Raw genomic sequence first — 25,209 nt, forward strand, 5'->3', positions numbered from 1 at the left:
CCCACTTCTTGCAGGGTGAACAGCAAACATTCCCCAAGTTCCTCCTTAATATTCCAGTACATTGAGCAGCAGCCAGCCCCTAAGCTGTGTACGAGTCTCTGGGATTGCATTTATACCTTCCCTGCAGCACGAATGGGTTGGGATTGGCCGTGCCATCTCCCCTTTCCCTGGCTACCAGGGTACCCTTCATCCCCGCCAGCCCTCACACAGACATTCGGCTTTGCTTGATAGCCTTGAGCATGAAGCTGGGAGTAGAAGCCGTCAGCAGGAACCAGACATCAGCAGTGTAACAAACGCAACACTGTTAAGCTTGAGCGGGTAGAAGGAAGCATCTCCTGAAATGTTTAAAGGAATCATAACACACACTGAAAAAGCACATGGAAGCTGAGTCAGTCTTACACAGCCCGTGAGTTACTGGCAGCTTGATGCCTCTAGATTTGTAAAAGCCTCAGGAGGCTTCCTACTTGTTACACATTTGTGTACCTTCCATGGCTGAGCTGCATGGAAACCTACAGTGTCCAAGAGGGAGAGCAAGCTGCATTCAGACCCTTGTCTCTCTGCTGCCGCCTGATCCCAGCTGCAGCGAGAGGCTTTGGTAGCGTACGCTCTGCCATTTCAGCTAATATGCGGGCTGGTTTTTAGGCACAGAGATCCTTGCTAATGCATTGTTCTCAAATCCTGTCTTGCACATAGAAAATCACTGAAGCAATAAGAACATTTAAGCCTGCACGTTTAAAAAGAAAGGAGGGGAAAAAGCTGTAAACAGAGACTGGATTGATCCTGGAAATCAGCTGGTGCATTGTGCTCGGTAGTGTGCACTCTGTTATGATGGGAGGGAGAGAGGGGGAAGAGATCATTCTGTCTCCAGGGGAACAAACCCAGCTGCTTAGAGAATTGAAACAGGTTGGAGGTGCTTTTCCAAGCCATTATCACTCACGCCTGTAACATTTACAGGCTTTTAAAGTTGCTCTCTACCAGACCTGGAAAGCAAGCGTTTCTTCTCAGTGGTAGGAAGTATGATGGTCTTGCTGCCTTCCTGTATTTGCACTCAGCGCAAGTGTACCGGGGCACGTTTGCAAATTAAATGCAGTAGTGGGCGTGTTTGAGTTTGACAGCAGCCAAGGAAGCTGTGATCACTCTCCGCCTCCTCACTAGGTATCGTACAATGTGTTGGTCTGAAATCAGCTTGATACCAACACACCATGAGACAAAGTTGATGGGGTGCAGAAATCAGGCTGTTTTCTTGCACCATCGTACTTACACGCTGCTGAGAAAATCTGAGCTCTGAATCCTCTGGAATTTTGTATGATTCAAACATTGTAGTACTGTAGCTCAAGCTCTTGCACCTGGGAGAGTCACTGCTATATCCCTCTCCTAATGTCCTGAGTGGTGGATTCCCTCCAGTTCAGCTTCTCATGGTGATGCTGGGGCTATTTTATCACCAGAGACAACATGTCATGCTCAAATGTGTAGTGAAGTCCTGAATGTTTGAGATCACACATGTCCTGATACTTTCTTTTTGTGAGACTAGTCATGATTTTCTCTGCCCTGGCCAGGTTCCATCTGGCTAATTGTACTTCCTTGACAGTGTTGTAATTTCAAGTGGAAAAGTTGGCTTTTATGTTATTCGTTGTACGGGGCGAAGTTTTTCCAGTGGCCTCCATGAGATCTGACCATCCAGCTCCCTGAAGCTCCTTTGGACAGCCTCGTTTCCCACAGAGTTAGTGGGCCTTGCATACCCCATCCCTCCAGCAGCTACCTGGTAATTCTAAGTCTGTAAAGTGTTTTTTTTATTTTGGTGTGTGTGTGAGTGTGTGTTTGGGGGATTGGTTTTATTTTTGAGAGGATGCTCTGTTGGAGTAGAACTGTCTAGAAACTGTTTTTTTTTTTTTTTTTTTTTTGCCTTGGTCTGTCTTGTACAAGGGCTGCTGTTGCGCTCTCAGCTGTTCTGCAACCAACCCAGAACTTTCCAATAGAAACTTCTCTTTCTTGTTTGAAAAGCACAAACCAGTAAAGAAATGTAGATCCTCTGGAAGTGACCTTAATTAGCAGTGATTCATTATGGGGCTGTTCCCTTCGCCAGGGCATCATGAATGCACAGAAGTCTCACTTGGACCTTGAATTCCTTCAGCTCTAAAAATGGAATTCCCAGCACTAGCAAGATGCAGAGAATATATGTATTCTTAGTATATTCCTGTTGCTTAGGAACAGCTGTCTGCACTGACCCTGTGTTGCTGGTGAGAAGAGTAATGATGTATGAAACTGATGTTAAACAAGGAAGATCAATCTTCCCCCAAAGAACTGTTCTTCATGCTCTTTGATACTCGACATCCTCTGTAAGCAGTGCGTTCTCTGGAGTTTCCTTAGTTGCACAAGGTAAAAATAAGCAAAGCTGCTGGAGGCAAAGCTGTTTGTAGCTACCAACAAACCTCTGGCCACGTGCGCTTCTTCAAGGCACTGTTCCCCAAGGAAATGCAACGTCTGCCTCTGTGATCCTTTGTGATTAGGTGCCAGTGATGATGGAGATCTTGCTTTGTGTAGCATACTCGTTTGTGATGTGTAATTGTAGTGGAACTGCTTGCTGATGACAGCCTACAGGCAGGGAGCCATAATCCACCACGTTTACCCCTTGACAGAGAAAGGATCAATATTCTGTAAGGTGGAAAAAGGAAGGTTTCACAAAAACAACTGGAGGACTTTATCCTGTGTGCTCTGACTTTGTCCAGCAGAGCACTTGAAAACAATCATGATGGGTGTCCCAGGCCCATTCTATGCCTAACATCAATTGTATGGTTTGCTGGGGCTGATGCAGAATGGTGTGCCTCCTTTGGCATTTGGAGAGCAGAATTGTTTTCTAGTTTTTCCTCCTGGCCCTGAAACAGAGCCAAATACCCGTTTCCCTCCACCAGCTTCCCTGCCACACCTCTCACAGGTTTACTTACCCTCACACTGAGAAATGATGGCAAGTGGGCTTACGCATCTTGGCCTCTGCAGGATGGTGTTGCTTTTTAGTTGTTTGCACTGGGGAGGAAAATGAGTGTTTGTTGTAGTTCTTTCCTCTGAACTGCTGCCCCTTCCGACAGCTACTCCCTCTTGGCTGCTAATAGAGGAGTTGCTTTTGCACACAGTCTTGTTAGCAGTGGAGTTATGTCCCTGGGTTCTCCTCCCCATTAGCAGGGAGGCACAAACCTTTTTCCTTCACGTGTCCTGTAACAGTAGTATTTGTTTTTTGGAGAAATGTTTGGTGTGCATTGATAGGTGCATTCAGGCAGCCCCCTTGGGGAGATGATGCTCCTGTTGCTGCTGTCTTTGCTGTGTGAGCTGTGCCTGGTGGCCATGGCTGGAGGGATAACTTCCTTCCAACCTCAATGCTGTGTCTGAGGAATCTTTATTGAGTTGCGTGTTTGCTTCATCGCACTTTTGACTTGTCACCCCTGGGAACTATTTGGGGACGTCTCAGTGCCTATGAGTACATGTGTAGGGTTGCTTGCATACCTTCAGCATGTCCTGGTGTTGTCTCTTCTAAAGCTCTATAAATTACTGTGTACATTGGCTTCTTCGGAGGATTTTGCAGTGCTGGGCATCCCCACCACAGCTGGTTTTTTGTCTTGAGTGTGATTATTGCAATGCTGTCCAGTCAGTCCAGATCCCAGAGGCTGTACTGTACTGTGCTGGCTTCCTTGTGTCTTCTTCACCTCTTAGAACCTCCAGTCTGCATTCAAGGTCTGCTGTAGCCCTGGGAGAGGCCGAAGGCACATCTGGTTATGAATGAGGGCCATGGCCAGTTTATCTACCTGTCAGGCTAGATAGGAAACAACTTCTGTGGCAGGCACAGCAGCACCTTCATGGGTATAGGTGAGAGCTGAAGCCGGTGGGGGTGTAAATGCTGCAGTCAGGATCTGCAATGAAACAGGTGCCTAGAGTGACTTCTTCCAGGGTGGTGATAGCTGGAAAGTCTCACAAAGAGTTGTCATGTGTGTCTGAAAAAGATCTTCCAGCCTTATTCCCTCTGTGGCCCCGGAGCTGAGAGCTGCCCTTGCTGCATTGATTTATGGGATCGTTTAGGACTGGTGCTGGTGGCCAAGAAGAGCTGGAGCAGGAAGTCATTTGCTAGCTGCTGATTTATGGTTGTAGCAAACAGTCCTGAAAAGCACAGTGAGAGTTTTCTGGACCTTGCACGGTTCCAACTGGCTGTTAGCTCCAGGCTGTTATTTGACCATGTGGAGTAATAAAACTGGGAAAACTAATTAACTTTTGGGCCTACCAAAAAACAAACTACTTCATGCAAAAAAATTACCCTGCACTTGCAAGCAACGCTGACTTTTTATGGGCTTATAAGCCTGTATTTAATGACCAAGCATGTAGTACGATGCGTTCCTTTTGCTGACTTCTAAGGCCAAACAGCATATGACGGGCTCTACCACTGCTGAGGATCTGAATACCAGCTTGGGGTAATGTTCTCTCTCATCCTTATTAATTATGTAGTTGATGTGTGGGCGGAGGTTTGACACAAAGCTGCATTAGATGGTTTCTTGTAGTCTAAACCAATCTGAATTACACACAGGCAGCCCGAGCCAAAGCAGTTCATTCAAGGAAGGATGCTTTCCGCAGTGCGAGTTCTGGAGGCTTTCTGAGGTCGCTGTGCTCGCTGTTCCCAGTGAGGCTGTAGCTGAATGAGCTCTTTCCCAGTGGGGACACTGAGGTGTTTTTCTGATGTTAGCAGAGAAGCAGTCAGCCCTGATCAGGGCCTGCCTCCTCTGATAAGGACGCTGTGTTTGTGCCAGTTGTGGTGGTTACATCAGAGAAGGGATGTTTGAATGTTCCTGTATTGTTCTTTCTCAATGATGAGACATTTATCAGCATTATATAGCTGATCCAGCCTCTCTTATCCTGTACCGGGAGGGAGGGAGGGAATGGCAGGCCATGCTTCCCACTCAGATTGCTAAAGTAGCCCTACTCCTGTCCCACCACTCCTGCGTTACTCAGTACCCCCTAATTACTGTATATTTACCTGCCTGCATTTTTAGATCCAAAGTTGTGTGTGCTGATTCCTCTTTTCCCTTTCCAGGGTCTATCAGTTGAGCTGGTAGCAGAGCTTTGTGCAGAGCCTTTGTTCACCGGGACACATGATGCAGCCTTGCTATTCTCTTCCGATCAATAACTCTTCACCTCAAAGATCAGAGCTGGCCCTTTTTCAAAATATAAGGTGCTCTGGAGTAAACAGTGCAGTTGTTTGCTATATTTGAGATGGGCAGGCTTGAGCTCTGGTTCCTCAGAAAGCTAGATGTGATGTATGGCCTGTCCTCCTCCCCTGGTGGAGAAGAGAGGGAGGAAGGCTGCATATTGTACCAGGGCTGCCTGCTGCCCCACTGCATGGCTGTGGAATGAGGGAGCCTGTCTGGATCTACGTGCTGTGGGGGAAAGGTGGTGTGCCGGCCAGGTCTGTGCCCAGACCTCAGTCAAGCAGAGTGTCTTTTTCTCATATCTTAGTAAGACAGACATCATGGTGGCTGATAAAGGAGAAGTTACTTGAAATTTGAAAGAGAAAAGAACTCAAAGACAGAAGAACTGTGATGTGATGGAACTTCTAAAGTATTTATTGAAAAGTTTTCCCCTCTTTTTGTGGTGGATGCACTTGAATTGTCACGGTACTCAGTTCCAGATAGCGTGGGTCTAGTCCAAGCTTTGGTTTTCTCCTCCAAGCTAAGTATTATTGCAGAGCTATTATTTGACCTAAAATAAGTGTGTGCATACTCGCTGCTACAGAATTCTGCTTTTTCACACATCAAATGAAGTCCCTGTAGATTTTCACCTCCCTCCCAGATCTGGCAGACAGTGAAAAAGGGAGCTATTTTTACTCTGAAATGTTCTGTTTCCAGTCCAGAGTATTAAATGTAGTTTTCTCCTGACAGGCTTCACGGTTGATTGCTATAAAACTCCATACATTTAAAGAAAGGATAAAGTTCCCTACAGGAAGGGCAAAAGTTCTGATTTTGGATGGTATTGATCATGGTCCCTTTGGGGAACTGAGAAACAGTGACACATGCTGTCCTTGGACTGAAGAATTTACTGAGAAGAGGGACGAATTTACCATGAAGGAAGAAGAACTTAACAGAGGAGTCTAGCAGGACTCTTCACAAAGTCCTGTGAGGTAGAGTGGTATTGGAGACCCTGTTCTCCTCCAGGAGATGACAGTCACTTGGTTAGGGATCATTTTCTTAAAACATTTCTGGCAACGAGAGGGATCCGCATCACTGGTAGAATGGCAGTTGTGTACCTTTCATCTTTCTCTCGTTCTCGCTACAGTTCTGTAATTGTATTGGAGTTACTCCTCCATCTGTCCTCTTGAAAGGCTGGCATGTATTACCCAGGAGAGAAGACGACTTCCTGATCCACACGTTCTCCCTGTCCAGAAGAAATGGGTGTAGAAAAAATTTCTTCCTCTCCCTGCTGTTCTGTGCCTCAGTCCACTATGATGGGTCAAAGGTGAGGTCACCTTCTAGAATTGGTCTGTCCTTCTGTGCTGACTGTCCTGCACCCACAGGTGTGAGGAAGGGGTTAGCGAGTCATCACTGCCAGGTGTAGACACTTGCCTAAGCAATAAGGGCCAAGAACACTGGCTTCTTTTTGCCCTAAGGGGAGGAAGAGGGGCTGAGCAGATGTAGCAGTACAGGCAGGTTTGAGTCAGGCAAACAGCATGCTCAGTTTTGCAGTGCAGCTTTAGATCAGGACTTGAAGCTGGGCAACGGGCTGGATGCCTTCTATTTGGTGGGCATAAATCCCTAGTCAGGGGGCAATGTGCCCTGGCCCTGGACAGTGCTGAACCCTGTTGTGTCTGTCCCTGTCCCTCAGACACTGCAGGAGCTGATTCAGTGCAAAGCCCAGCCCAGCTCTCTTCTGGCTCCCAATTCTGAAGGTGCCAGGTATGACAGCCTGGGTGGTCTTTGTGCTGGTGGCCCGTAAGTCCTTACCTGCCCTGCTGTGGCCTTCATTAGCAGAGTTATAGCTAATGAAACACAGGGTAAGGGGAGCCTGCTTGCAGCTTTATGGGCAGAATTTTTCCTTGCTGAATAGTTTTTCAGCACCCTGCACACATAGCCTTGGCCTTTGCTGTAAGGGTTGCTTAATGTAGCCCATCAGTCACAGCATCCTTGCACCTGATGAGGCTTAATGGGGCAGCCAAGCTCTGGGCCCAGCTGACCACCTACCCTGCAATGTGCTCCTCTCCTCTTCTGCCTTATGCAGCAGGGAAGCAATGCCTCTTTCCTGGGGCTGGTTAGATCAAGTTGATGTTCCTGACTGGCCTTCATCTCGATGGTGTTGCTTACCAGATATGTCACTAAGCAGCAGCAGAGAGAGACCTAATGGCTCAGATCTGATTAACCTCTGTGACTTTATCCTGTGCCTTAATTGGATTATCTGCAGGGGTTTTGCTGTTGCTGGTTTTTTTTTTTAAACAGGTGCTAATTGCTGTGACATGTGATGCAACCCTTCAGTCTTGGGATTGCCCCTCGTTCCCCAAGGTGCTGCCTACCTGCATGGTGCTCAGTTAAGAAAAAGGAGAACATTTTTACAGGACACCTTCTCCTGTGTCCATCCTTCTGCCTGCAGTACTCAGTGAACTCTTCAACAGGCTTGAAATAGAAACCTTTCTCCTTGCCATAGCTGTAATTGGCTGTGGGTTGGGCACTGGAGAGGGTCGTTCACATATCCAAGATGACAGAAGTTGTACACGCTGCTGAGAAGCTTTCTCTTACATCTGTTTCTAGACAGCAGCACACAGAGTGAAAAGTAGGTGTGATATCAGATCACGGCTCTGTTCCATGAGGAATAATAGCTGTACCAGTGCCACTCTAGCTGTTACAAGATCAAAAGAGCTCTTATATTAAGGCTGGTAATACTGCCTGGTTTGGCAAAAGGGCTGAGAATTTGTCTAGGGTTGTAATGTATGTCCAGATAAACTGTCTTCCATAGTGAGGAACAGGCCGTTGAATTTAGTCAATGTGCAATAGCATGGGTGTCAGTGACTTGGTGAATATGTATCTCAAAGGATGTTCTCTCCTTGCATTCTCCTTGAATGTGGTTCAGGTGTGAACACTGCCATGCATGTAACTGGAGAGAGTTACAGTCTCTAAGTAGGGGTTTCAGTGTCTCATCGCGTCTGGGTGCCTTTATGGGGTGTGTGTTTGTCAGACATGGACGTTGTGCTGCTTCCTGTAAAGAAAATGTGATCATTAAGTTGAATTACGATGGACATCTCTTTCCTTTTTTGGATTTAATGTATTCATGAATTTCGTGTCCAGTGGCCTCTCAGCAGCTTGCAGGCTGGATATGTAAATTGGTAGCTGCAGAGGATGACTGATCCTTTAATAGGTGGAATTTGATGCTCGTAAAAATGAATGCTTTTAATGTTGCATGGCAATTTGCTTGAATTTTTAAGTTGCCTGCGGATCTCTTACTTGGAATTCAGTGGCTCGGGCTGTATTTGTTACAAAAACAGTACAAATGGAGAGGCCCTATGGTTTTAAAGGGGTGGCTATTCTTTTGTCTGTGAGTATTGCTTACACTGTTTTTGTAACAAATATTATTCCAAAGAAGCTGTGAAAATGTGAAATGCAATGATACTTGAAAACAAAGCACTGCAGTTCAAATCCACAGAAATGTATATTCAGAGATCTGTTCAGATACTGTTCTTCAGGAAAAGCCAAGTTTTCTTAGATACGTTTTCATTATTAGGCTTCTATGGAGGGATGTACAGGACTAAAAGGATTCAGTAGGTCATTAAAGTAGGTACGGATCTGCCACTGTGTGGTTTTAAACACAGTGAAATCCTGGCCCCTCTGAGAGGGCCCTCTTTGCTTCCTTTGGGCCCCATGCTAATTTTATTACTGATTTCAGAAGGGTAAGGACTTCTCCTGATTTTGATTTTTACAGTGTTTCTTCAAGCATGCAGACCTGGGAATATTTGATTTATTTTGCTGAGGATTTTATTAAAACAAACCCACACAGCATGCACCCCTTCCTGAGAAAGTGTTTATGTGATAAATTTCATTTTTCAAGCACATGAGGTTGTGATGATGATAAGAGGCTGCAATCTGAAATCATTGTTGCTTGTCGCTTTTCCCTTGAGCACTAGGACACAAATACTTCAGCTCTTCATCATTTATTACAAACCTGGGCTGAGGAAAGACAGCAGCAAATACACAGAGAGAATGTTGTGTTACGCGCTGTAAAATTGTGCCAAGGAGAAAGGAATATCCAGACTCAGATTATCTCTTTCCCTGAGGCTTCAGTGACTTATTTATTTTTTTCTAGGGTGGAATCCAGGCTTCAAGCCTAGCTAAGAGCCAGCATCTTTCCTGTCAGAAAAAAATACTTTGCTAGCAAGTGTCTTCTCTGGCTACAGCCTCTCTAAATGGTAGTGGTCTCAAGCCAGCAGAGTTTGGCTGTGGAAAGTCTATCATTATTGTACTAATGTACGACTCTGTGAGTACCGTATCCACAAGGATGTGCGCCAGGGTTAGACTGAGTAGTGTTTCCATCTGGCACTGTGAAGAAATGACCGTGGGTTGGCATGTTTCTGGGAAGGCAGTGAAAGAACCCGATTTGCTGGGTGGGGGCAGCAGGAACAGAACCAAGGTGGAGGACCCGTGTCGGATGGCTTGGGGTGCAGGTGGAACCTTTGTGGCGCTTCTTTCCAATACCATGGTGTTTGAAAAATCCCTAGAGGCAAGTAGGGGTGCTTGGTGATGATGTCCTGCCTCTGAAGTCAGCTAGTTGTGATGGCAGGGCTTTGCAGGCTGCTGGGAGTTGGTATTAGCCTGTCTTTTACCTTGTGAAAATCTGCTGTGTTTGCTTGAAGGGCATCAGGCAAGTATGCAGGCAAAACTCAGCTGCTTTTCTTCCGGAGGCTTGGTCCCTCCGTGCTCAGGGGTCTTGGTAGCCTTATCTGAAGTCACTGACTTCAGTGGTGGCTGGATGTGTTCGGCATTTTTAGGTATCGGCCATTCTTTAGGGCTGTGGAAGGCAGCACTGTACTGTGGGCAGAGTTGAGAACTGCTGGAGCAAGCAGTGCTGGCCAATTAAAATGGCCATATAACTTTCATTGTCATAGTAAAGACTAAAATAAAGTAAAATTAATTTTTATACAACAGGAAAGGAATGAATCTCGCCTAAGTAATCCAGTCTGTTGTACTTCCCTGCTTGCTACAACAAGCAATTATCTATTCAATTATATTTTCTAGCATAGAAATGCTAAGGGAAAAGTGTGCTCGGTGTTCAGGAAGGGCCCGGGCTGTGGGAGATGCAGCTTCTTTTTAGCTGTGTTCCCTCCCTGGGTTAAGAGGTGAAGATGCTGACAGCCAGCTTCCAGTTAAGAGGTATTTTGCTTCCTTATGTGCTAACCGTGCTCATGATCTGCTATTGCCTGAGCAACCTCAATTTTTAATATGGCTTCTGCTGAAATCTTCGTGAAATGAGCTGAGTCAAAAGCAGAGTTTTCCTTCTGTGTGGGGAAAATACCCAGACTCATGGTGCAAATCCTCAAACCAGCAGCAGGTTTGTGCCTACCCCATATGGGACAGAAATAATGCAGATCCCAAAGCAGCTTTTGCAGCTGGGTCACAGCTCCTTCCATTCTCATGAGAACGAGTAGCGACACTGACTGTCACCAGCTTACATCTGGCACTGTAGGCATGCTGCCCTGTGCATGCTCGTATGTAGTAGTTACTGCAGGACTCAGCAAGGCTAAATATCTTGCTTATTGGGCTCCTGTCTTGCTCCTCTGCACCTCCTTAGTGTGATGAGCAGCACCTGGTTGTATTTTTCTATCTGTCCCTCCCTCATCTTCGCTATCGTTAATTGTTAGCATCTGGATTGAAAGATTGCCTCTTAGCGTGGTGCTGATGGGATGTTTCCACAGGGGATTAGGGCTGGAGTGGATTGACAGGAGGCGGTATCCTTGCAGTGGGAAGTTTGCCAGCTGTGTGCCTGCTCATTGCTGCTGCTCTTCCAGTTACTCCAGTTCATCTCAGGGCACGGGCAAGAGTTGGTCACAGCTCTGCTCCCCCTTGCTGGGGCCAGCTGCCCAGCCTCACGCACGCAGCAGCTGTGTATGGCCTTTTATGAGACTTTCAGTCTCTTTGCATCGTCTGCACCATCCCATGAAAGTGTTTCCATACCTGGCTCATCAGGTGGTTTTCTACTGTGCAGCACTTTGATCAAGGATATGGGTAATAACGGCATCATGTGGCATGCTGGCAGTAGCTGAGAGGTCGTTTCTTACTGTAACGTGCTCCCCAGGTGGCTAACTTGTCTGTAAATCATGCAAGTGCTTCCTGGAGCTTTGCTTGCTTTCTGTTACCACCTTGGCTGCCAGGATTTCCAAAAGCACAGCCTCCTGCTCTTGTAAAGGCGCTAAGTCTGTATTTCCAGTGCCCTGAACCATAGCCAAAGGTCCCACTAACCTCACTGAGAGGTTAAATAGGCCCTGAGAGATTGTATTTGGTTTTTGCTTTGGTTCAGTTTCTTGTGGAGTCTGGTCTTTTCCTGTACCAGCACAAGGAGCTGGGGAGAATCCCCGGGCATTTCAAAAGGCAGGAGTTTCCCCTGACCTTGTTAGTCTCCTGATCTGCCTCTAACAAGGTCTCGGAGACCCTTGTTGCTCTTTTCCCAAAGGAGTCACGTCCTGCAGTAACCAAAGGGTATCTGTTACCTTGCGAGGACAATGCGTGGTCTGGAGGCACGTTTACTACTTGCTGCAAATAGTACAAGTGATGATTTGTTTTCCCCATAGTTTGGACAGACCAGCAGAAATCTTCTGTGCTTTCAAGCTGTTATATCATTATATCAGGGAAGGTTTCCATGTATGTTGATGCTGCCTACAGCTAGAGCTGTTGCAAAAAAAAAAAAAAAATAGCTATCAGTTTAAAGGAAAATCTTGTATCTGATCTGTCTTTGACTCTGAATCTCACAGATAGCCAAGTAAAAAACAGCAGAGTTTGCACCAAGGGGCTCGATTTTTTTTTTTAATTTTTTTTTTAGGACTTCTTGGAGAAAAGGTTAAAAGATATTCACAGGGGTTAGAAATATTGTTGGATTTAATTTTATTTTTTTTTAATGAAAATCCCACAAGTTGGCATTCCCCAGTCAATTTAAGCTCTTTGAGATAGCTCAAAGATTCTTTTATTTCTTTCATTAAAACCATTCTTATTCTGGCTTACGGAGCCATGCAAGTAGGAATTACAACGCTGCTTGTTATTTCATTGCCTATCCGTTCTTCGTCCCCACATCCTTTCAGCTTTCCCTTCATTCCCTCCCCAGCTTGCCTTGAAGGGCTGGGAAGCACATTATGCTGCCTGCCCGATTGTTGTGGGGTTGTGTTTTTTGTGGGGAAGGTCACGAGACAAAAAGACCACCAGGCAGGGGTGGGCAGGGGGGTTCAGTCCCTCTCCATTCAGTCCTTGTGGCGCTGGGTGGGAAGAGGCTTGTTTGCATGGCAGGATTTCAGGGGGGGTGGAGGGCGGGGTGGCTTTTTGTGGAGGTTTCTTCCACGGCTGCTGCACGGGCCCTGGAGGGCTACAACAAAAATAGAGCCCGTGGATGAGATTCATGGGGCTGAAGCGAGAGAACCACGAGGCAGAGCAGTCGGTGCGGGACTGTCAGCGCCTGCTCTGGATGGTGTGTTTGTGTTACGTCGGGACCTGGCTCTGGTGGGAGCTCTCCTGGGATACCTGAGTCCTGTGGACTGAGGTCCTTAGCTGGGTGAAGGCTGGGGAATTTCCTCTGTCCGTGGCTGTAATGTGGGGGACAGCGCTGTGGATCTGCCACAGCGGCTGTGTTTCCCTGAGTATTTGTGAGACTTCCAGTCAGTGACTTTTATTTGCAGCATCTGCCTCCTTCCTCACCTGTCAGCTCCACTCCTCTGAGAGCATCGCTGCATTTAGGCAGGACATGTGTCCTTATCACCCCTGTCCGCCAGCCCAGCCCCCTCTCACCGCCACCCTTAGGAAGCATCTCAGTCTGTATTTGGCAGGGGCTTGCACAAAGGCAAACATTGTCAGGGACTTGTTGCAACTGTCCCAATTACCCTGAGTTCATTTGCATAAGAAGATTGCCCAGCCTGTGGTAGTGGCTTTGCCTTGGCTGCCTAATATGGGACACTTAGATTTGGGGAGCAGGAAAGAACTAGAGTTCCCAGGCTGGGTGTGGGATGGGGATGGGGTGACAGGTTGGTCCCTTCCAGCATGGATGCTACAGCATCCTGGAAGCAGCTGACTTGTCAGCTGCTGGCACCACAAGTCTGTCTGATTCAGTGGTGATAGCTGCCAGTTTCCCAGAGTTGTGGAATCAAGCAAGCTGAAGCATACCTGAACTCCTGGCTGTCCCATCTAAGAAATCCTTCTCCTGAATAGTGTTTATCTATGTATTTATGTATTTCTTTTTAGTAGATGGTGACCCTGCTTGAATGCTTCTAGACTAAGCAGTGAACTGCTTTGTGTTGTCACTTCCCTCAGGCACATGTAACCTCTTCTCCTTGTGTATGGATTTCTTCCAGAGAGCTAGCTGTTCCTGCAGGCAGGCACTAAAGGGAGAGGAGAGCAGCTGGGATGAAGCACAAATCAGGAAGCAGGCTGAAATGGTATGATCCCTTGACCCAAAGCAATGGCTGGTGCTGTTAGGGCTTGCTTGAACTGCAGCAGCTGCACAGCTCGCGCTCCTCTCATTGAACTGAGAATTATTCATATTCTCTCACCCTTCCCCCTAGTGCCATATGTAATGTGATCTGCCAGTACCCAGGCTGGCAGATGGAAAACTAAGACGCTCTGCTACTGGCAATTACGGTTCTCCATGGGCTCAACTGCTCTGTGAAGCTGCAATGCTCAAGCTTGTCAGCTTTGGCAGAGCAGCCTTTCTGGAGACCCTTACAGCCCCTCTGGCACTGCCATTTGTTTGTGTATGCCTGTGCAAACACATCGGTCTCATGTCCTTGCTGTTACCAGGACAGACTCATTCACAAACAAGATGAGATGTCCAAATGAGAACCGTCAACCTTAGTGTACTTGCTGGAGGTACTCTGACCTTTACTCTGTCTTAATCCTTCCATAGCCCCCCGTCCCCTTTTGTATTTGGCAATTTCCAGTTTTTTACTAGTCAGTTATTAGCTGGCAAAGTAGGAGTGCTTCATGGAGGTGGCTGGAGCACAGGCAGCTCATCTCAGCTACAGTAGTATTGGAAGTCTCCTGCTCCCTGGGTGAATGAAGCCTCTCTGCCTTGGGTTCCCAGTACGTAAAGTTGAACTCTGTCTCCTGAGCAGACAGTGGCAGCACAGGTTATCATTTCAAAACGCAGTATGTGCTAGAGACCTGACTGTTAACAGCCAGTTTCCAATTCTCTATCTGACGTTTTCTTTGTCTGTCTCTGAGAGGGATTGATGATCCAGCTGAGGTTTTTCAGGAATTTCTTTCTTATTTTATTAGGAGAGAAAAATATCTTCATGTCTCTTCCCAGATGAGTTGCTGTTTGTGCTCTGACTCCGGGATGCTCACATTTTTTGCTTGAAAGTAACTGCATTGATATTCTTATGCCTGCTTGGTGCGAGAAACATTTTTTAAAAAAAAAAGGGGGGGCAGAGGGCAGAACCCAGAGGCTCAAACTGGGGCAGAGATGGACCCCTCTTGGTTTCTCTAATAACACTTTAAAAGCCAATCTGTATGTTTGACTTCCATGATGTGCTGAAAAGGCAGAATAGGGTCAAGTCTTAGATTTACATTTGTTTTCCTTTCCATTGTGTTTGTTTTTGAGAATTGTGTCCTACCTTCCACTGTATTTCTATGACCTCTCATTTTAGCTTGTGTGACAGTGAAGTCTATTTATGAGCAACAAAACATGAGCTCCAGACACTGAATTAGCTTTCAAATGGTTGTTCCTGACAAATATGAAAGATTTTTCTAAGCATGAAATAAAGGGCTGTAAGTTAAGGCCTTACACTACCCCTTGTCGAGTTCATGACCATATCTTTTGTTTTGCATTTGGGAAAACAAGATTTGGCATAGGATCATGTAGAGGGTGACTGCCAGACTTAGGAGGATTACTGACACCTTGGTCTATCTTAACCTGCACACCCAAAAGGGATGGGACTGGATCCAGTTTTCAGCTCTGCAAGTGAGCTTCAAGTAATAAACTGCTTCTTTTCTAAATGCCTCAGTTTCCCCAGCTGTAGAAAGGGTGGAGGTAGGTGAATAATAACACTTAGTTTTGTCTGCAGTTACCTAAAAGATTGGGAAAAGGAGTTTTGTTTCCCTTTGAGCAAAATATTTAGTTTGACTTGAGCCATTTATGTTGGTACTCTCAGCATAAACATAAATGACAGTTTTCTAATGGAACATTTTGAAAATGCTGTTGCCCGGTATTTTGGCCTTATAGAATTTGAGAGGATTTCTTCTAAATGGTCAACGTTCAAAGCTAAGACAAATTCACAGGGAAGTCTTGGCAATGCTGACATCTCCAAGTTTTACTTGGAAAAGTTTTGTTTTGGAAAAATTATCCTGGCTTTAGAAATGGGAGCAATGTTCTGCAAACAACACTGGTGATAAGCAATGTTCCTGTGTTACACGTATAAACTGCATCTTGTCCTGCTTTTAGGGTAGTGTTACACTTGCATCTGCTGGGTTGCTGTTTTTAATTATCTTTTGTGCTTTATCCATCAGCTATTTCCATGTCACTGGCTCAGTTTTGCTACAACTCCTTTTAATAGAGGCTGTCTGGCTGTTGGTGGCTGCTGTTTGAGTTGGGCTGGGTTCATGAGAATTCGTTGGCTGGGAGCAAAGGAGGTGTCTGATGGTGTAGGGATTATAAAGGGACAGACGATGGTAACACTGTCTGCTCCAGGCAGCTTTTCTGCTCCTGGATTAAAGTTCATGCTGTGTTACTTGCCTCTCTCTCTAAGGCCTTGTCAAGTCTGTGCGGGAAGCTATTCTGTTTGCACTGTTTTGCTGTGTGCCACTCTGCTCTCTCTCTGCCTCATTTCTCCTCCCTCTTCCCCCTTCCATTCAAGCAGCATCTTTCACTCTTCCCTATTCAGTGTCTTTGAGCGTCTTTGCTCTCTGCCCTGTGTAAAACTTCCATGCCCTCCCTACCATTCATCACCTTTTTGCTCATTCACATCCCTGCTTGCCTTTCTCCATTCAGCCGGGCTTCCTCTCAGCCAGTCTGGGCTGCCCTCTTCTCCTGCCCCTTCTGCAGTTCTCCTTTTGTGTCTTTGCACTCCCTTCTCTGTGACTGTCCGACGTGCAGCAGTCTGCAGCATGCTCCGTGAGGATGCTCTGCTAGAAGTTGATCCCCCTTGGTGGGCTAATTAATCCCCGGTGGAAGCCAGTGGGATTGTTTGAGGAGGATTTTTCTCTCTGATTACACTCACAGGTGAGAAGACTTTTTTCTCCCCTCTCTTCCCGCTTCCCAGAGATGCAAGAACGATGCATGACTAAGAGAAGTGTTGCCACTTCCAAAGCTTCCTTTTCAGTCCAGTCTCCCTGTCTCTCCCTCCTGCCTTGTTTTCCTCTTTGTTTTCAGTTGTTTCAGTTCTAAGGTGATTCTATGGGGGGCTGCTTTGAATTTCTTATTCCTGAGGAATGCAACTCCTGTTCTCTTAATTATGCTCTCTCTCTAATTATGGCTGTTGCCTGTGCCTTCTCTGCTTCCTTCTTCTGATCACCTGCATTTGGGCCGTTTGGTGCTGGCACCATATGAGTTGTGGAGAGCCATCTCTGCACTTGAATGTGTGTTTGAAGTGTTGCCCAGAAAATAGAGCCTGCGACTCGCAGTGGCCAGGGCTTGTTCTTTCTAAGATTCAGTGCAGCCACAGCTCCATGCTCCTGATGTGGGCACAGCAAACGTAGACCACGGGCTTCTGCTAAAGATCCCCGAGCCTGCTGTGTACCTGGTCCCCTACAGCTCTCACCCGTGCTGGCAGTGTGCAGCTATCCCCTGAGCCTACTGAAGGAGCACGTCTCTGCTGCCATGTGGCTGGAAAACTAAGTGGGAGGTCTGCTCGCCTGTGGATGCCCATGGGGACTTAAGCTTTGAATGGTTAAATGGCATTCGAGCCAGACTGTTCAAGTGAAAAGGGGAGTATTAGAGCTTGGGAAGAGTGCACAGGCTTGTCAGAGGAAGCAAGTGCACTTCAAAGCACCTGTGAGCCCTGTACACCTGCAAAGTCTGCGTAGTTCAGTAAAGAAGGCAGAAATAAGGTGGAGGCAGGCAAAGAGAGCGGCTATCTGAAGGAGGGAGGGTTTGACAGGACAAGCACTTTGTTGTGTGGGAGGCTGTGAAGGGAATATCTGCCCCCGTCTCCCCAGACAATAAAAAGCCCCTGATATGGTTCAGGTAGGGCCAGGCTCTGTGGGGACTTGGGAGTGCTGTGGGAAGGAGCCTTTCCCCTGGAAACTGTTTAAAAGATGGATTTCGAGCCGTGCTGTGGTACAGTTTATTGTCAGGCAAGCAAGTGTGTAAAAGGGATTCCCTGCTCACCGTGTTTGGGCCCCGCAGTGACGTTACACCTGCAGGGCACAGCTCACCCCAGGCCAGCCCTGCGTTTTGGTGCCTGCAGGCAGAATCGCTCTGCTAGGCTGTGAGGCTGGGGCTGGGAGTCTGCACAGACAGCATTTCCTTCTGTGAAGTTAGTTGCAACCCTGTTCCACAGTTGTTATTATATCATGATTTGGTTTAAAACTTCTGGTAAGTTTTGTGTCTACGTGACAAACTGAGGCAGAGAACTCTGGAAATGCTCTGCCTTGCCTTGTATTTGTCCCTCTCATCCTGTAAGGACGTATATGTAGCTTGATTTTTCTGATCAATGGTTGTGCAGCTTTGGCACTCAGACAGATTTCTTTTACCCTTAAGCCAAAGTATATTTGACACAGGAAATGCTGGAAAGGCACAAACGCTGCAGGGCTGTCCCTCACAGCCCTCCATGCAAGGAACATATAGCCTGGGTGCCATCCAGGGCTGATTTGGATGTAAATCCTAAGAAACAATGTGAGCCACCGGAGTTTTCAGAAATCCGGCTCCTTACTGCAGTTGTAACCCTTGTGATTACCCTGGAAAGACGTAAGCCAGGATTGCTTGCTCTCAAATTTTAATTATTACTCTAACCTGTACCATTGAATACTTCCAGCTCTGAGCTCCATTTAGAACCAGCCTGTCTGGTGCACTTATGTTGTGTTGTAGCAGAGTCACACCAGGTACCTGCAAGGCATCACGGGGAATTCTGCAGTGCCTCTGTCTCCTCTTCACGAGGCTAACACTTCCATCCACTCCAGTTCAGCTTGGAAAGCAGAGGAGCTTCTTTGGTAGCTTCTAGTCCCCGTGACTGAGCAAAACCAGATGTAAAATCCATACAAGTTTCATGTGCTTCCCAGTCTGGTTAGTTGGAGTCCTGCTCAGTGGTGGTCATTCTAACCAGAAGCATGCTCTGAATTCTGCCGTAGGTGGGTCATTCTTGTTATACATGTTAAAGCAGTTGTTAGTTGGGGCTTAAAACCCATCTGTTTGGTTCAGGTTTTGCTGAACCTGGTTAACGTCTTGCAGTCAGGTCAGAAGTGGACTGTTAGGATTGTCTGGTCTCTCACAATGAAGGCCAGAAGAGTTTCTGAGCAGTCTTGACCTCAGCTATACCTCATCTCCTAGGAAAGCTTGCAATTCAATTGCAAAAATTCCAGTGAAGTTAGTGAGCCATATCACCTGCTAATACTAAAAACAACCAACTCCTCCTACTCTAATGCTGTCCAGCTTCAACCTCTAGCCCCTAGACGTGATTATGCCTTTGTCATAGTGGGGAATCCTCTACTGCCAAATTTCTGTTCCCTTTGTGGGTTCTTTTGGACAGTGATCAAGTCATTGCTTAACCTCCCCTTTCATAAGCTTATGAATTGAGCCTATCAGTGGAGCCAGGCAGGCTGTACTAGTGACATAGTGCCAAATGCAGAGGTAATGTCACCTCATTTACAAGCCTACTGGTCACATTCCTTTTCTTTTTTTTTTTTTTTTGAAGGCAGGGTTACCTTGAGAGCACTCAGTGTAACAGCAGACAGGGCTTTCCCCCTGCCAGTGGCTGCTTCTGAAGATGGCATTCCCTGTGCTGTAAGCTGGCTGGCATTCTTGGCTCCTGGCCATGTGGTTTTCTATTTGTTTTTACAGTAATATGTATTGTTTGCAAGCATTTAGCTTTACCAGAAAGACCCAGCTCATGCTTAGTAACTTGCTATTTTAACTCATCTGTGAGCATTATGCAGAGTTGTCTTATTATTTCTCCTAAGTCACTAATAATTCTGTTGGGACGAGAACAAATTGTCATGGGACCCCATTAGCAGCATCTCCATGTGATGGTAGCTCTCCAGTTCAGTTTTATTTTAAGACCTATCAAATAACCAGACTTTAGCATGTTGAATGTGTGACAGCCTGAATTTGTGTCACAGTTAAGTCCTCAAACACAGCATTGTCTGGTGCTGTCAGATGCCTTGCGGAAATTGTTTATACCAGGGACCTTGCACCAAGCTTGTGTTCTCATCTAGGTAACACCAGTTCAATGTAAGCTAACTTCTGTAGCCATTCTAACTGGTGTTAGACCATTCCTCCTTCAATTGCGCATTACTGCATGTCAGTCATCTGCTCGTTTGCTCTGGGTTGCGCTCAGGCTGACAGACCTGCTCATCCTATTAAATTCTTGTCACAGCCTTGCAGGTTTGGGAGTGGTGGGGGCATCTGTCACTGTGTGTGGACAGCAGTTTTAGAGCATGTTTGGAAGGGTTTTGTTGTTGATTCAAAGGTGGAAGAAAGGTAAAAAGCAGATCCTGATATTCCTCCAGTGTTCCCAGACTTGCAGAAAGTCAGTATCATTACTGTCTTTTTAAAATCTGCTGGATGCAAGTTATCTAGACCTGCTGATTCAAAACTATCTAACTTTAGCAACTGCTGTGTAACGTTCTCGAGGGTTACTGCTGGGACAGAAAGTACATTGTCATTGTATGGCAGAGATAAGTCGTTGGGCTTCTGTCCAGATACAGAACAGAAACACTGCAACTACTGAATTCTTTGCACTGGTACCACCTCTGCTGCTTCTCAGGCTGATGTTGGACCAAACCCTGGCTGGAATGAGACTTCTCTGCCTCACCTCTACCAGCAGGGACTCTGCTGTGACAGGAGGCATTGTTGATTGCAGTGCTTTTTAAGGAAATACTTGTGTACGTTTAGTTAACCTGGGAGTAAGCAGGGGTCTGACTGCAGGAGCTTGGCCTGAAATACAGCCCCAGCTGAATAGCTATTCTACCTTTTTTTTCTTCATAAATTTCCTTGTAGAACCGGTGATTAGAGCCTGCCTGTTTCCAGACGGTGAGGTTGACTGTGCACGCTATGCCTCATGCTAAGCTATGTAGTCCAAAGAAGTGCAGCATCCTGCCCAGAATGTATTGCATTTCAGCTCTGAATGAAGTGGGTTTCCCACTATGTCCCATCACCATGTAGAAGCCCTGAAAGATTTAAAAAATATTCGTACAGGATTTTGAGATTCTCCAATAAAACACTACTAGAAAGACATAAGCAATAATTATGTGGTGGTAACAAATGAGTATATCAAGTGTCAGGGTACTATGTGTGTTGCTGTTTTCAGCTTTTGATATTTAATACTTTACATCAACTAAATGAAATGTGGGTTTTATTTTAATCAGACTGGAATCTGAGCCCTAAAAGCTAGAGGAATTGAAAAGGGAGAAGAGATTCGGCATTTGCACGTATGAAAATGTTCGGGCCAGTGCTGATAAGCAGATCTGAAAAGATTTGGTGAAAGGATTTAAGGAAACGTTTTAACTGTTAGGTTGGATTTGGTTGGGGCAGTCACTAAGTGATGTTTTTGTGGACAAGATGAAGCTTCCATCTCAGAAACGTGGCACAAGTTCAGGAAGTTGCAGAGTCAGTTCTGGTTTTAAGTGCACTCGAGGTTTCATACATTGCTGCTACTTGGTATTTTGGTAGGGATTTGTACATGTTACTATTGTTAAGGTCTCTCTTTTTCTCCTGCCACCCCCCTTCCAGTGAGCAGAATGCCAGACCTAGACCAGCAGAGCATGCAAAGAGACCCAGCTGTGTGGAGGTTTGGCCTGAGGTTGCCCAGTGAGTCAGCATCAGAGCTGGGCTGGTGATTTAAGACTTAGGACTTGCAAGACTGGGCCATAACCTGCCCTGCTTGTCTGGCCTGTTGCTTCAGCTGAGGATGTCTATCCAGCAAAGTATGCCATGTGGCCAGTGCTGGAACAAAATTAAAAATCATGTTTCCACTTTAAAAAAAAAAAATCGTTCTAGAGTGCCTCAGCTTCTTTCCATTAGTCTTAATGCACTAACATAAATAATAGAAGAGGAAGAAGCAGTAGTGGAGAAGGCTCAGTCTATAAACATGTCTTTCTGCATTAAGCCTTGTGGCAAAACGGAGGGCATCTCCTGCCATCCATGCTGTCTCATTAATCATGTAATTATCTCCCTCACTTTCAGTGCTGCATCTCCTTCCTCATCAGTGTTGTTGGTAATGGAGCTTCTATTTACCCTGGCTTCTTTCTGGGGTGTGGCTTTGGCTTCAAAGCCAGCACAGTGGCACATTTTGAATAATTCAGTTCCGGGTGGCTTGAACACTGTGTAATTTCCCAGCTGAGACTGGAGGCTGATTCCTGGGAGTGTTCTGCCAGGAGGCTGATCTGGAGAGCGGCAGTGGGTTTGCTCAGAGCGGTGGGTCATCGAATCAGCAGAAGACTGAAAGCTGATTCAACAGGTCCTGTGAGTGCATCTTGGCTCTCTCTTAGTGTCTTAGGAAGGACTTGCAGCAAGAAACCCACAGACAGAGGAAGGAGAGGGGAGAGAGGTGCATTTAAAAATGCGCTTGGAGGCAGAAACATGGATTTGGCTACCTGGCTGAGAATGAAAGACTTCCCAGCAAACTGTGGGTCAGAATTTCCTGGGATCTCTGAACGCAGGTTTTGCTTGGCCTGTTTTATGTCTATGGGGGCTTGATCTGGGATCTAAACTTCTACAGAGCCAAGGAGGCAAGGGCAGGAGTTCAGTGTGGTCTAGCTGATGAGCCCCTGACCCAGCCGTCATTGGCTTTGGTTTTGGAAAGGCTGCTTAGATTCTGTATGTGAAATCTTGGCAGAAGACCAGTTATGTTCATGTTCTCCCTGTGCTGCTTGGCCTTGTGGCTTGCTAATTGCCCTTTGTTGATGTAGTTATTGCAGTCGTGCTCTGTAAGTACTCCACAGCACTTGCTGTGCTGGGTCACGCAGGCACAGGTCCATCACTTCTGCCTGGTAGCTGGGGAAGTCAAGGCACTGTGAGAGGCTTCTGGGTTGAGAAAAGAATCTCTCTCAAGAGATTTTCACTCCAGAAATCTTTGCAATACCAAGAATCAAACCTGGTCCCAAAGCCTTCTTTTCCATCTGCCTAACAACTGAGCAGCATTGCATTCCTGAATCATTTTATTCTCCTGTTCGTATCAAATTAGTGCTTCCAGTGTCCGCCTAGATAAAATGCTTTTGCAGAAGGTAACAGCAGATGGTAGTACTCCAGGACCCATACTTGTCTCTGTGCTTGAGACAGTAAAAGAAATAAATTAGAGCAGAAATGCCTCTACAGATGGGCCAGCTGGCTGATGGACTTGGGTCCTTCAGGCTATTCTGGTCTTCAAGGAAAAGGGAATCTTAGACCAGCTCCTGCCATCTCCACTTTGCCATGTGCTGTATGCGGTGAAACAGCTACCCATATCTAGGTGATGGGCCATCTGGTCTGCGAACGCCTCTCGTCCTGGAGACCAAATGCTGAGCTGCGTAATGTTGTGCTCTCTTGCAGCAGTTTTCCTGTGGAGCAGGTGCTGTCTGGGGGCCCAGTCTGGTGAGTTAGGGTATTTCCTCTGTGCTTAAATGCAATCTGGATCCTGAGAGCTGGGTGATGTTTCCAGCCCTCAAGTTCACCTCAGGTCAAAGCAATCTAGCACGTGTCAAAAATACAGCTGGACAGCCTTTAATCGCTCTATATTGTCTGGGTGGTGTTGGGTAAATTCATTATTAACAGGGAGGCAGCACTAATGTTTTGCCGACATGCTCATGGGACTCAGATTAGGTGACTCTAAGTGGTGAGCAGCTGGATTTTGAGGTGGAGGGGTATTCACTGACCTGCCGCTCTTCTGGATCAGGGTTCCTCCTCGCGTGTGCACTTCCCACTTTCAGAAGAGAGCTCAGGATCATCAAGATGTTGGGAAGGTCACCGCCACCAGACAGTGATGGAACTCCTGTTAGAACAACCCCTGCTTTTTACCCTCGTATGTATTACAAGACCAACTTTCACCTTCTTCCTTGTTGTTCCTTTAATCCTCATCAAAGCAGCAAATGCTACATATCCTTCTGCCATGTTAAAAAAAAAAAAAAAAAAAAAGTGGGCTCCCAGTGTGACCACAGAGGCTGTGGGAAGATACAGAATGAGCTCTGTCTGGTAAGACATATAATAGGACATTTTCAATGCCTGTTGTAGATACCTTTTCACAGCTTGGACTTGGAGTCTGTCAGTTCCACATATTGACTTGGACACTCTGATTTAACTACAGCATGGCCCTTGAGGCTGGAGATAGTCTGGGAGTATTTAATACATGCTGACATCCCTAGATTGCAGAGCCTGTGCCATCTAACAGTCTGGGTTCAAAGCCAGCAATGCTGAGAGTTGTTTCTGAAAACTTTGGAGGCAAAAAGATTTTTGCAAGCAATTGACTTCCCCTTTCCAGTGCCAGCCACGGGAAGGGGCTAAATATGACCAAGAAGCAGTCTATCTATTGACAGCTCTTTTGTGGTGGGAGATAAAGCAGTAGTTGTCACTTCCGTATATCAGGAGGAGAAGCTAAAACTCAGGGCAGTGCATTTTCAGAACCTGCCTCCTAGTCCAGAGCAGAGCTGGGGTCAGTGCCAGGAGGCCTGACTGCCAGGCTAGTCTCTTCCAGGAGCCGAAGGCACCGCTGAACCATGGAACGATTCAGGTTGGAAGGGAATGATCCAACCCAGAGCCAACAACCAAACTGGATAAATTTGCTTGGAGCCTTGCCCATCGTGAACACAACTTATGGTTTGAGTGATATATTCTCTTCGTGCCAAGACGATGTGTGAAACCATGGGTGGTAGAAAATTCTCTGTTCCTGGGGCAGATCTTCAATCCCAAAGCCAGCCAAAGGTCCTCGTATTGTGCCCAGTTCAGCTGTTGACTCTCCAGCTGCTCTGATGCCCCCGAGGGTTGTTTGCCATGGGGGGAGAGGAGCAGCTGGCTGCGCTATGTGAAATGTCTGCCTTTTCCCAAGATACCCATTGTCTGTCTGCAGCATCAGCCTCCACCCTACTTGTTCACTCAGCCGTGGCTGATGCCTCTTTAATTAAAGAGGAGAAACAATTTGAGTTTTCATTTTCTTTTCTCAGTCCCATTTCCAATTTCCATCAGAGTTTGTAGCCCCCTCTCCTTAAATTTTTCTTGAAGTTTTGATGTGGTGTCTTTGCTTTATGGAGTATTTGTCCTTAAATAAGGAAGAAATAGAACAGAAAGCGGGGGGAGGGAGGAAAAAGCTTGTTTTGGGCCAGGGAATTAAGATCTTGAGTCAGATGGCTGCTGCAGTCATTAGCATATTTACATTTTTGCTTAAGAGCCTGGTTGACGATCAAGGGAGTTAAGGATGATTGTCACTGAAACGCAGAGGAAACCTTGCATGAAATCGCCGTTAGTGTCCCATTGTCTGGGGGCAGGGGGGCAATCAGCCATCCTCATCCCTGCGCTGGTTGTGTTGCACTCTGCCCAAGGAGAGGGGCAGAGGCAGAAGTAACCAAACTGAAGGAAGCCACCACGCTGATTTAGCCCGGGGAGCGCTCCCTCTGGGGCAGGACCTGGGGCTTGCTGCTGGCTGCCTGTCAGCCTGTGGCCTCTCCGTGACAGAGGTGCTCGCCTGGGCTCGTGGGACAGCCGGCCCTTACCGAGATCGTCATGGATAAATACATGAAGCGTCTAGTGAAGGTCAGTTGCTTTTATAATTGATGGACCCAAGTGTTTTGCGTGTGCCATCACAGGCTGCTTTTGTGGTGCATGGAGACTCTTCTCCAGGACTGGTGCAGGGTTTGAGGCAGATTGAAGTGTTGGGTGGATTTGGGGTGC

At 46.6% G+C, this 25,209-nt stretch overlaps 1 protein-coding gene and 1 long non-coding RNA gene across 23 annotated transcripts in view; one reads left to right on the plus strand and one right to left on the minus strand.

Moving 5' to 3' along the window:
* RHBDL3 (rhomboid like 3) overlaps positions 1 to 25,209 on the plus strand; it is a 73,815-nt gene that overhangs the window by 18,529 nt on the left and 30,077 nt on the right. For 6 of the 22 annotated variants that reach the window (XM_083805422.1, XM_083805409.1, XR_014574029.1 and 3 more), the window contains one exon: positions 23,225 to 23,350. The exons of 2 other annotated variants lie outside the window; for them this stretch is intronic. In XM_083805422.1, coding sequence (XP_083661548.1) covers positions 23,225 to 23,350 — 126 coding nt within the window. 14 more of the 22 variants (XM_083805413.1, XM_083805410.1, XM_083805414.1 and 11 more) reach the window with 14 other exon arrangements.
* On the minus strand, positions 1,337 to 7,472 carry LOC310884123. Its single transcript, XR_014574052.1, has 2 exons — positions 7,209 to 7,472; positions 1,337 to 6,632 (listed from the first exon to the last, which is right to left on the minus strand). It is a non-coding gene; the product is annotated as an uncharacterized lncRNA (long non-coding RNA).

This window comes from Anser anser (genome assembly GCF_964211835.1).
Source record: "Anser anser genome assembly, chromosome: 19".
NCBI lineage: Eukaryota > Metazoa > Chordata > Aves > Anseriformes > Anatidae > Anser > Anser anser.